The following is a 12,462-nucleotide window of genomic DNA, read 5'->3' as shown; positions in this document are numbered from 1 at the left end:
GTAGAGTGCTTGTGTTTTAGCTTGCTCTTGTAAGCAGTGAGATTGAAGAAGGAATAAAAGCTTGGAGTAAGCAATTAGTAAAGCTGATTATTCTTTGAAGCACTCTACAAAGCACGCACATTGAATTTAGCAACATCTTTAATAAAAGGATGAGTGGAATTTTTCGGAAGTACTTAGTTCTAATCTGTACCCTGTGTTGTCAGTGGATTTTGTCTTATTGTGAATTTCAGTAAGACTGTTGAAGTCATATTGTAATAATTTCCTTTCAAATAAGGAAATACAACCAGAGGAGGTTACTGAATTATGTATGGAGAAAAGTGGGAAGTGCTGTTTAATTTCTACACTAACAATGAATATTTAAATTAGCTCTTATTATAACATGGAAAAGCCATATTGGGGCTTCAGAAAAGTAGAAAACAAGATTTTCTTGATTATAGATGTACACACACAAACATGCATACAGACATACAAAGAACCAAGAAATAAAGATGTTCCTCAGAACAGGTGCTAAATGGACAAAGGATCTCTGATAAGCCGTTAGACCATTGCTATCCAACCTTTTGGTTTGCCTGGGCCTCATTGAGTGAGGAGGAGTTGACTTGTGCTGCATATAAAATATAGTTAGTGTAATGTTGAACTGTTATCTGTTGTATAGCTAAACAGAACAGAAGTAGTGAAATAACTTCTTGTGTGTCTGAGTATAGATTTTTAGCAGCTGCTATTGAATGTCTTCAAGCCAGTGTCCTGCTGCAGTTGATGCTCACTGGCAAAGGTAGTATATATTGGAACGCTTCACTGCAAACTTCTAACTCCTCTCTAGTAAACAGAATCACTTTAAAAATAAAAAAAGATATAAAATACAGTTGGGTTGTGCTGTAATAAGATGCTTTGTGTTTCTTTCTTCAGGTGAAAAATGTGTTTTGTATGAAGGCGAAGGAAGGCAGAAAAAAATCAATACGTGCTTTAGTGGCTGTTGGAAATGGGAAAGGGGCTGCAGGTACGTATGTTTGCTATATGTGAAAGATTCCAAATTAATCATTGCTTGTAACTGAGCTTTTGAAGATGTGAGGAAACATTGTATGCCAGAAAAAAAACTACACTTTTTTCCATTTATTTCACTTATTATTTCCTCCTTAGACATAGGATACTTCTTTGTCAGTATTACTGCTTTTAGTTACAAAGTAAGGACTGACTTACTGTAACATGGACTGTCCTGATTCAGAAGTTTGTCATTAATCTGTTAAGTCAGAAGACCATGAATTTCCTTCAGACTCCTCAGGAAGCTCTCTTTAGTAAAGTTAATCCAAAAAAAAAAAAAGCCAGCAAACCACACTTCCCTACAGATTTCGTGTTTGTACTTCTAAGGAAAAAGAACACTTGTGGCTATTTGAGTCTATTCCTGTGGTAACTTCAGTAATCTGCAGTTTGACCCATTTATAGGTTTTCTCCATTACAATTTTTATAAAGGTCTCTTCAGCAAGTAATTTAAAGTCCAACCATAGAAATGGTCTTTATGACATAAAGGAAATGGAACAAATCAAAAGAAATGTGATATTATGAAAGATCTAATAATACAAGCTATGAACAGAGCTCTTTCTTTCTCAGCAGAGGCTGGAGAGAGAATACTGATCAGGGGGATTCAGTTCAGTTTTGTTCTCCTTGTAACAGGAGTAATTAAGCACAATTATGCTGAACAGTAGCACTTGCCAAGCTATCTCTAGAAGTAATCATACCAAGAGGATCTCATCTAATATTATGGTACTGCTTCATACATTAGTAAGATCAATTAGAGCAAAGACATAGGACTGAGAACTGCATGTTGTGCCATGTTCCTCTCCTTTAAGAATATGTTCTAAAGTAAGTAATTGCGATTCCTACTTCAATTAAATGCTTAACAATCTTGGCCAGAAGAGCCTTTTTGCTGATCAGAGTTGGGCTTTACAAAATAAGGATAACAAGAATTCCACTCTACTGCAGCTTCTTAAGGGATTGTATGCAGAGTAGATTTGCTGGAAAAATTCCCCATTGGTTTAGCTTAGTCAGTGATCACTGTTGATGAGGAAGTAGTTTGTGTTATGGTTACAGATTTTATAAAGGAGGAGACATCGTTGTAAAACAAGGCAACAAAAACAGCAAACAGAAAAAAGGGGAAAAAGAAAGCAAAACTGAAATTTGCCAAAACATTAATGTGCCTTCTGGGTCTTGCTTATATGTCTGGATGGATAGGATCCAACGTGTTTTCATAGTAGACAGATGAAATTCAAAACATGGGTAGACTTGGCCTTTTATTTCTTAGAAAATCACTTATTGTATGTCATTTGAGCCTTAGGAGTTGTTACATTGATGTTTCTAATATATGCACTCTTTGTGCCAGTGATACGCCTGCCCAATAGTAGTGCTGACCTCCTATGTTCTTGTTTATCTGCCACTTCTGTGATTTATACTGCATATGCTATGTGCACTTACCTTTCATGTGCTCAGTTACATGAGGCTGGGTAAGGCTGATAAGCAGATATTAGTATTTCAGCACAGTCACACAGCAAAGCCTTTTATATATGAGCTATTTCTGGATAAATAATATTTAACAATATTACGTACTGGTAAAGCAAAAAGAGATGTTCTGTAATGTGGTATTTAAACTTGTTGCTTTTTAAAAATCTCTGAAGGCTAGCAAATGCTCACAGCTGAGGTAGGAGAAACAGCACACCTAGAAAGTGTGCTGTTTCTTCCAGGTTTTCTGATTCTTTTTGTCAGTTACAGAAGCTATCAAGCATTCTTCATCTTGCGAGAAATGCTTTGTTTTAGTAGCCAGCATTTGAGAAGGGTCAGAATCCAAGCCTGTGGGATAAGTTGTCAGGACTGCTTATAAAAGCTGTGCTAGAACCATTTAATTGTAATACTGCTTAATTGTAAAGGGATTCTTAAAAGAACTGCAAAACCACACTGTACTACAGTGAGTTTCCAGTTGCATTGTTTAGGAAATAGCATACATCTTCAACTGATTTTTCATGTAATTTTTTTTTCCCCCCAGGCTATGTTTTATTTAAGAAGGATCCTTGAATGTGCCAAGTTTTTCTCCCTGAGGAGATAGACTTCTTTATGTAAATACAAACCAATGTACATTAAAATTCCTATTAGATGTCAAATAAACTTGCAGATAAAAAGTCTGTGCAGAATTAAAAGAAGACTGCTTAAAAGAAAAAAGTGAATAGCTATAGAGTAAATAATCCAAATAATAGAGACAGGAATATGGGATCGTGACAGAGTATAGGAAATTACATTTGCATTGTTATATGGCTGTACTAAAGAAAATTCTATTTTCAGTATATGTGCAGAGCTTCCAACTGTTGGATGTAAATAGTCTCTTTTTATGATGAGCTTGATAGATATCTCTGATGAGATGTACGTAGGAGCTTTATTAAGACAGCCTTATTTCCAGTTGAGTACAATTCTTCAGAATTTCATCTGTTTGAAATATTCAAATCTAGATGGGCTCCTCAAGGTGAATTTTAGCTACAATTTAGAGGGGAAGAAAGGAATGTATACACAGAGCAAGGTGTGTCTTCAGCAGAACACAGTTGCTCTGAAAAGCTCTCCTTATCTTTTCTTTGAAATGTTTTTTCATAAAATATTATCATGTCCTTGAAGGCACACTTTAATCTTGAGTGAAAAATGATTGAATTGAGCTTGACCAAGTGATCTCACTTTCTGAGCTTTCTAATGTTGTGTGTGACGTCATTGTTAGTACATTATTAATGAGCTGTGTGTGTGCATAAAAGCATAGCACAGTTTGCTTGCATTTTCTTCTTCAGGAGTTAAAAAGTGATGGAGAGTTCGTGGGTATATAGTGTGTGCATAGGGAAAACTATCAAGTGTTAACTGACAGCAAGTGCTACCCTTGACCTTCTGCTTCTTACACCGTCAACTTCCAGACGTGTGGTGATGTCCACCACAATAGTTTGGATGCTTTCTTAGATCTCTTCCAGTCCATTTCTCCTGTAATATCTGCAAGAGATTAGTGAGTTGATGTTGGCCAACGAGTCCGACTCCACTGATTTTTCTTTTTGTATGAGGCATCGTGATACAGAAACTCTGAGTCCCAACTGACACAGCAGAATCATCAAAAGACCAGAAAAAGCTTAAAAAAAAAAAAAAGTAAATATTTTTATCTCAATTTGTCTTGACAGCATTGGATTTAAAAGTTCAAAAAAACCAGTTGTCACATCCTCCTATTCATTCCATAAGCTCAGTTGATGCCCCACTTTCTCTGTTCTGTAGGAATATATATTTTGCAAATACACAGTTGTGTTGATAAAACCTGTTTTTAATGTTTTCTATTTTGCTGATATAAACCCAGTCTCCTCTGTTTCTAGGGCTTTCAAGGTGCCATTTGTACAGATGTAGTTCATACGTCTGTCAGCTTCCTTGTTTCCTTCCTTCATTTACTTCCTTTTAAACAGAAGACTGATAGTATTAGATGAAGCAGCTGTCTGTATTCAGTTGTTTGAAACATGTATAGAGCAAATAAAAAATAAGTCTTACTTATCTTTGTTTGACAACAAGCAAACTGACATCAAATAATTAGATATTCATAACTAAAGTTTTTACTTTCTAAATGTGGTTTTCTCTGGGGCTTTTTCTGAATGTGATCTATGTAATGGATTGGAAATAACAGGTGGTAGTCTTGGTTGTGAAATTCACTGGTTTTTCCTCCTCTTCTTTCTCAAGACACTGCTTCAATGCATTTCTCAGTAATAAAATATTTTTGTCTTTCAGGTTTTGCACTGGGAAAAGCAGGCGACAGGATGAATGCTTTACGGAAAGTATGTTGATTAAAAGCAAGTACAAGTATTTCATACCAAAATATAAGGTGTTATATATTTTTTAATTATTGGTATATTTTTAGTGTACACAAACACATACAATCTACTTATAGAGTGGTGTGTAGGACTTTCTCTTCCATGTGTATAATGGCATTAAGGAGGCTTCTTTAGGCTTCAAGTATTTATTAATCCATCCAGCTTAATCTAGTTTGTGTTTCAGTGGTCAACAAAACATACCAAATAGCAATGCTAACGTGCACAGTTAAGTTGGTAGTACCCTGTGAAGTCTTTTGAAATGTTCAGTCTATTAGGAGGGTACAGTTGTTAACTTGAATGTTTTCATTTCCGTAAGGTAAGTGGGTTAGATCATCAGGCCAGCTTTCTTAAGTTTTCTTTCTTTTTTTTTTTCTCCCAAGGTAACTAAACAACAGTAGATTTCCAATGCTTGGCATAAAAATTCACAAAAAAACCTTTTTTTTTCTCTAGGCAAAGAACAAAGCAATACGCAGCTTACATTTTATAGAGCTGTATCAGAACCACACAAGTAAGTAGTATCCTTTTTGACTCTTCAGCTTTCAACAAGCAATGAATACACTGTTAAAAGCTGATTGAAACTAGTTGCCTTTAATTAAAACCTTTAATTTTAGAATAATTTAATTTTTAATTTTAAAAAAGGTTTAATTCATTGTATTTTTGTTGTGTGTATTACTTAGTTTCTTCAGCATGCTTCATTAAATACTAGCCCCACATTGTTTTAGCTAGACAGGAGTTCACAGTCTACTGATGTAGATTTGTGCAAAATAAACTGCTTTTAACTGCAGTGAATATGCATTTGGCTCTTTTCTTTCACTCAGGTTTGCATCAACAGTTGTAGGATGGTCCATAAAGACGAGTTCTGTTAAGATTTCATAATATAAGCAGATGTTGCTAAAATATTGTGGAGAGATTTATCTTCCTTCTGTTCTCCTATTCTTCAGTTCTGTTTGAATGCTTAATGCATAGTATTTCAGGTGTTTTAAAAACATGTGGCAGTAATAGCGAGAGCTGATCTCTGCTGTAAGGATGTCAGCTATGGCTGGACATCTTTTCTCTGTAGTGGATTCCACTGTGCTTTTTCCCTTTTGCCATTCAAAGATGATACCCTATTCACTCAATCCATGTATACAGAAAAGTCCCAGGAGGGCTAGAGAACTCCGTGGTGTGTTCCATGGTAGCTTTTTGTGAATTTGGTTTAATAGCATACAAGTCTGTCTGATATCAGGTGTGATACCACTATACCAAATACTCTGTTATCTTTTGGAAAAAATTGAAAGATGGTACCTTACAGTGAACATCTTTAACCATGTTATTTACGTAGGTAAATGTTCAGTATAATACAGCTTTGTCTTACGAATATGCAATTGCAGTTATCCTTTTGAGTCTGTTCCCTGACCATTAATATTCCACATTAATAAATTAGGGATTTGATTTAAAAACTAGTGGTGTTTTCCCCATGCTTTCTGTTCTGCTTAATGTGAGCCATCTTGGCTGCAGTGTAAGAATTCAGTATGCAGAGGCTGAGTCACTGAATCAGATGTGTACAGCAACCACCAGAGGAAATCAGTTTGGGGTTCCTTTTCAAGGAAAGCAGGAAGACTGGGATGGCAAATTTCTATATAGAAAAATCTAAGAACACCAAGGCCTAATGGAGAAATTTTAAGTTAAAACCTGAGTTATTAAGAAAAGCTAAATATAAAGAGGAAGATAAAATTGCATCACAGAACTTAGTTGTAATGCCTTTGTTGTTTTTTTCCCTCCTTTAGTTTATCATGATATTACAGTGAAATTTAAATGCACAAACATCCGCATGAAGAAACAAAACAAAGGTAATTAAGTTGCTTGGAAATTTTAAAGTTTTATTAATCACCAACTGATATTTATTTGATGAAGTTAAATCTGTGCAATATTCATTTACTTCAGCATTAGGTAGATAGAAACGAATGATATATCTCTGAAGATAACCAATGATAACTAATTGTCTTTTATTAGAAATACCTGCTGTTGATGACGTGGCTTTATTATTGTGAATCAGGATTTGTTCCTTATACACTGGTGGGAGCTCTGGCTTTCTGCTGCCCTTCATGCTTCCCATTGCAATTCAAAATACTTTCAGTCTACAGTAGTAGTAAATTGCTGTCAGTAGTTGTGAAATTTGCAACTCAGCATGCCTGATGTCAACAGTTCAGCACAAGAGAAGGCAGGCAACTTCACCCAGGCTTCCCTGATCAGTATACTGGTAAAATATGCCACCAAGTCACAGCAAATGCTCAGATATTTATTTTCTCATAGGGCTGTCTCCTGGTCAGTGTTAATAAGCAGTATTTCATTCCATCCTATATGATGGCACTCGTGTGATTTATATTATATGGTGATGAAGTGTACTTGCTCACAGATGGGTTTCTGTCTTTGCCATTGTTCATACTCCAAACAAACAGAAAAAGAACCATGACTGCAACAGTACAGATTTTTATTTGGAGAAGTTCTACTGTATTATCAGACTGGGAGTTGAGGGATAGATGTGGCTGCATTGTCCTCACAGCTTTAGCCAAAAGAGATGCGCAGTTACCACACATCATCTGTCTGCTGTCACTTGTAGCTTCCACCTGAATGCTGAACTTTTGAAGAGACATTACTGACTTTCTGCCATCCCTTTCCTTCTCATCTCCAGAGCTGTTGTAATGTATGCTTTACCAGCTCTTGAAAATGATGGGGATATATCCAGAGCAACCTTGTATCTTGATGTCAGCTTCCTCAGGATTGCAGTATAGGAATTCTTACCATATGAAGTAGTTCAGTGAAGTAATGCTTAGCTTATTTCCAATACACTGCAGTTTTCAGTGTGACCTGTTTTACCTTCTAGATTCTTCCTGTTTTGAAGTCATTTATCATGATACGAGGTCATTTCTTTTCATGAATGTTGGAATTAAACCTTTGTACGTGGAATCATAGTATAGTTTGGGTTGAAAGGGACCTCAAGGATCATTAAGTTACAGCCTCCCTGCCACGGGCAGGATTTCCAGGTGCTAGATCAAGTACTAGAAAAAGGTTTGATTCTACTTGTTTAGCTTAACTTTGCTTTCAAGATGGATAAAGCTGCTATTTCATAGAAAACGGGTATAGCTTGCTACTGAGTACTCTTAATTGACACTCTAGTATTAATATACAAACAAGGAACAAATTAATCTACGTGACTAGTTGTAATTCACTTCAGATTCATTATGGTAAGACCTAAATTGCAAGAAAATGTAATGATTAACTCATTCATGAGAAACAGCATAGCTTTCCAGTTAGAGAACTGTTATTGTGTTCACATACTTTAATTCATTAATTCCCATAGCCTTTGAATAAGCTGAAACACTGACATTTTTGACATACTCCTTGATTTTTTTCATGTGTATCTGGTATTCTTTTGCACTGTCATATTAGTAATATGAGAAGATCATTAATGTTCAGAGTTGCTAATGTATTTCAAAAACGTCTAAAATTTCTGTGGATTTTCAACAATTTTTATTAGATGACATTTTGATTCTGAGATGAGGAGTTTTTTGTTCAGTATGACAGTAAAATTTAGCACAGGCTTAGAAAAATCTTTACAAGTCATCAAGAACAGAGTTCGCTGTATTCTTATCTGTAGTTCTGCATTTAAGGAGCACTCACAGTTGAAAATTGAGTAATTTGGCCTATAATTTTTTTTAGGGTAAACACTTTGAACTAAAGACTTACCTGCTATCTAAACTAGACTAATCTAAAAACTACACTGCAATTTAGTCTTTAATATCATGAGGGAAAAACATGCAAGGAGCAGGAGTAACACAACTGAGCTATGCATTTAACTATGCACTTATAAATAATGCTGTCACTGTTCAGTGGAAAGGAAGATTCTCATTAGATGCTGTTATTTTCTTTCAGTGATGCACAGAATAAGACATACCTTCCAGTCTCATCTAGTGGTACTCCTGAGCCTCAGAAACAAGAACAATCTATTAGTGCTATGTTCTAAGTAATATTACGTAATCAGACTGTTGTCCTCTTTTATTTCCATTTTATTAGTACTTTTGAGAAGCACAGTGCCTTTTTGCTGCCTTCTCTTTTTTCTAGGAGGTGTCTTTCTGTAGCTTGCGTTATTACTGCCCTGTTCAGTGAGGCTTTTCCATTCATAGAATCCCAGAATTGATTGAGTTGGAAGGGTCCCTGTAAAGGTCATCTAGTCCAACTTGTTTGCAGTGAACAGTGACACCTACAGCTAGATCAGGTTGCACATAGTTTTGTCCAGCCTGACCTTGAGTGTCTCCAGGGACAGAGATTCCACCACCTCTCTGGGCAACCTGTTCCAGTACCTCGCTACTCTTATCATATTAAAAAAAATTTTTCCTTATATTCAGTCTAAATCTCCCTCCTCTTAGTTTGAAACCATTTCTCCTTGTCCTTTCACAACAGACCCTGCTAAAGAGTCTGTCCCCTTCTTTCTTATTGCTCCCTTTATATATTGGAAGGCCACTGCTCTCAGATCTCCCTGGAGCCTTCTCTTCTCCAGGCTGAACAGCCCCAGCTCTCTCAGCCTGTCCTTACGGGGAGGTGTTCCATTCCTTGGATTATTTTTGTGGCCCTCCTCTGACCATGCTCCAGCAGGTCCATGTCTCTCCTGTACTGAGGACTCCACATCTGGATACAGTACTCCAGGTGAGGTCTCACAGCGCGGAGGAGAGGGATCATCTCCTTGGACCTGCTGGCCATGCTGCTTTTGATGCAGCTCAGGGTATGGTTGGGCTTCTGGGCTCTTATGCTGTTATGTCTGAGGCATACCACAGAATGGTTTGGGTTGGTTTGGGTTGGAAGAGACCTCTAGAGGTCATCTTGTCCAGCCCCAGGCTCAAGAGCAGGGGTTGTCTGATGCAGATTGCCAAGAACAATGTCCAGACTCTAATAGCTTGAGTGACTGCAAGGAAGGAAACTCCTACAACCTCTTGCCTACTGCTTGTAAAGAGTTGTTTCCTGATGTTCAGACAGAACCTCCCGTATTTCAGTGTGTGCTCACTGCTGCTTGTTCTGGCACTGGGCACCCCTGCCAAGAGCCCAGCTCCATCTGCTTTGTATTCCTCCTTCATGCGTTTATGTATGTTGCTAAGATCTCTCCATACCTTCCCCCTGCTTCCTCAGGCTGCGCAGCCCTAGTTCTCTCAGCATGTCATAGCAGAGATACTGAGGGGACTGAAGCATTTGGTGGCCCTATGTTGGAGTTTCTCAAGTAGCTCTTTCATACCAGGGAGCCCAGAATACAACGTGCTTACTCCAAGTGTGACCTCACCTCTCTCAACCTGCTGGTAGCAGTACTTCAGAATAGAATAATTTAATTCCAGTTGAAAGGTACTTACAAATTACCACTTCAGGACTAACCAAAAGTTAAAGCACATTATTGAGGCCATTATCTGAATGCTTCTTGAATACTGACAGGTATGGGTCATCAACCACCTCTCTAGGAAGCCTGTTCCAATGTTGACTACCTTGACAATGAAGAAGTTTTTCCTAATGTCCTGTCTGAACCCCTTCTGACACAACTTCCAACCATCCCCATGTTTCCTGACACTGGATACTGGGGAGAAGAGATCGCCTCCTTCTGCACTTCCCCTCCTCAGGAAGTTGTGGAGAGCAATGAGGTTGGAGAAAAGGAGGCCAAGGGACAAACTAGACAACACAGCGACCTCAGCCACTCTTCACAGCAGATGCATTCCAACTCTTCTACCAGCTTTGCAGTATTCAAGATGAGGCCACATCAGTGCTACTCTTCATCCAGCAGATTTATTTTCTGGTTGTCTTTAGGTGGAGCCAGAGCTTCATCCAACGTGGCCTTGAATGCTTCCAGAATGGAGTATCCACAGTTTCATTGGGCAGCCTGTGCCAGAGCCTCACCACCCTCATAGTAAAGAATTTCTCTTTGATGTCTAATATAAGCCTGCTTTCTTTTAAACTGTTGCCTCTTGTCCTATCTCTGCTTGCCCTGATGAAGACTCCCAGTCTTTTTGAAGGCCCTTTTATGTACTGGAAGGCTGCAGTGATGAGTCCTGCAAGTTCCAGAAGCCTTCTTTTCTCCAGTCTGAACAATTCCAGCTCTTCAGTTGATCAGTGTGCTTATGTGGCTGTAAAGCCCAGCACTGATACCCCATAGCTGTAATTAATATGCATGATATATACAGTTATTCATAGTTTTCACAGTAGACCATCTTTTATAAGATTCCTTCTGTTTGCTGATGACATTACAATTATATGGTTATATATGCTGAAGCCTCCCACTTTGCATAATTTCAGCTGGCAAATTCAGTATGTTCACATAGGACTCAGTCAATGACCACAACAAAGCTTAATGTTTTAAGAAAAAAATAATTTAAAAAAAAAAGTCATCGCTATAATTAAATGTCCTTTTCTTTGTTCCTAATCCCTGCAAAATGTAGAAATCTTCTGTCAGATAATCAGGATTACATAATAACCAAGTAGAAATCCAAGTTTCAAGAGTTAGATAGTATGAATATCTGAATGTGAGCTTAACTCAGCATAGTGTCTTAGTGTGGACTGGAGTAGGTTTTCTTTCCAAACTCTTGTTAATTAGTTAGGAGGACTACATTTTAAATGCTTTTCTTGATTACCTTTTTATCAAAATTCAGTGTGAGAAGATTAGTTATGTTTTAAATGACCTTATCCTCTTACATAGACCCTCCTGAATTAAACTGCAGTAATGCAGTTGGAGTGCCACAGGCAAGTTACAAAATGTCTGAGTACAGCTTCTACTCCACAGCTAGAGTTTGCAATTGGAATCTTTTGCTGTTGTGTTTGGCATAAATTTTGTTCAGTGACTGATGGAGTAATTTGCTGGCTTCTGAGTTTCGTGCATTAACAATCTGCAGAAACCTGATTGAATTGGTGTAGGAGAGAAGCAGTGATGCAAAGCACTAGAAATAAAATGCTTTCAGTCGCTGAAAATGAAAGCTTGACAAACAGCTTTCCAGAAATCATTCACATGTGTGTACATTTTGACTTTTATTGTAGCATGTAAAGCAGTATTTTTTTTTTTTGAAAGGCAGAACAAATGACTTTGAACGGTTATAGTTTATTTTCCAATTACACGTTAAAAAAAAAAAGGAAATATTAGTATTGTAAAACATGTGCCATTAGAATAGGGTTTGGTTTTTTTTCCTCATTTACTCCAGCAGCAAAACTGTTCTGCAGAGAGGATTAATCGATAGACTGGCTTTTCAGCTTTTAAATAAAATACATTAGAACTATCAGAAACCAATTTGTGAAGATTAATAGGGCTAGGCCACATGAAACAAGTCTCTTGGGGAACAAGAGAACAAAATTGGATGCCTCAAAAAGTAAGTCGTTCATTAAGATCTGGCAAGTGTAAGAAACCATTTGTAATTAATGCTAATACACTGTAATTATACCTTTGAGATAATATAACACTCTCAACTGGAGATGGAGCAAACTTCTGTTTTTGTGGACTCTGGAATTTGTTCTCCGTCCCACTCGCCTAGGTTTGACCTGTGGGTTGCACTCATGCACGTGTTCTTTCAGTGATCTTAACTGCCCTCAAGAAGAAGATAGCAAA

General features: G+C 37.4%; 1 protein-coding gene across 1 annotated transcript in view; it reads left to right on the top strand.

The window, feature by feature from the left end:
* The window catches only part of MRPS5 (mitochondrial ribosomal protein S5), a 41,423-nt gene that overhangs the window by 26,141 nt on the left and 2,820 nt on the right, over positions 1–12,462 (top strand). Inside the window, exons 6-9 of the mRNA XM_031597276.2 lie at positions 907–997; positions 4,777–4,823; positions 5,310–5,367; positions 6,626–6,688. Coding sequence (XP_031453136.1) covers positions 907–997; positions 4,777–4,823; positions 5,310–5,367; positions 6,626–6,688 — 259 coding nt within the window. The remainder of the gene's footprint in view (positions 1–906; positions 998–4,776; positions 4,824–5,309; positions 5,368–6,625; positions 6,689–12,462) is intronic.

This window comes from Phasianus colchicus, chromosome 2 (assembly GCF_987193195.1).
Source record: "Phasianus colchicus chromosome 2, bPhaCol1.hap1.1, whole genome shotgun sequence".
NCBI classification, from domain to species: Eukaryota; Metazoa; Chordata; class Aves; order Galliformes; family Phasianidae; genus Phasianus; species Phasianus colchicus.
The sequence above is the reverse complement of the archived record's forward strand: the minus strand, read 5'-3'. Positions and strand labels throughout refer to the sequence as shown.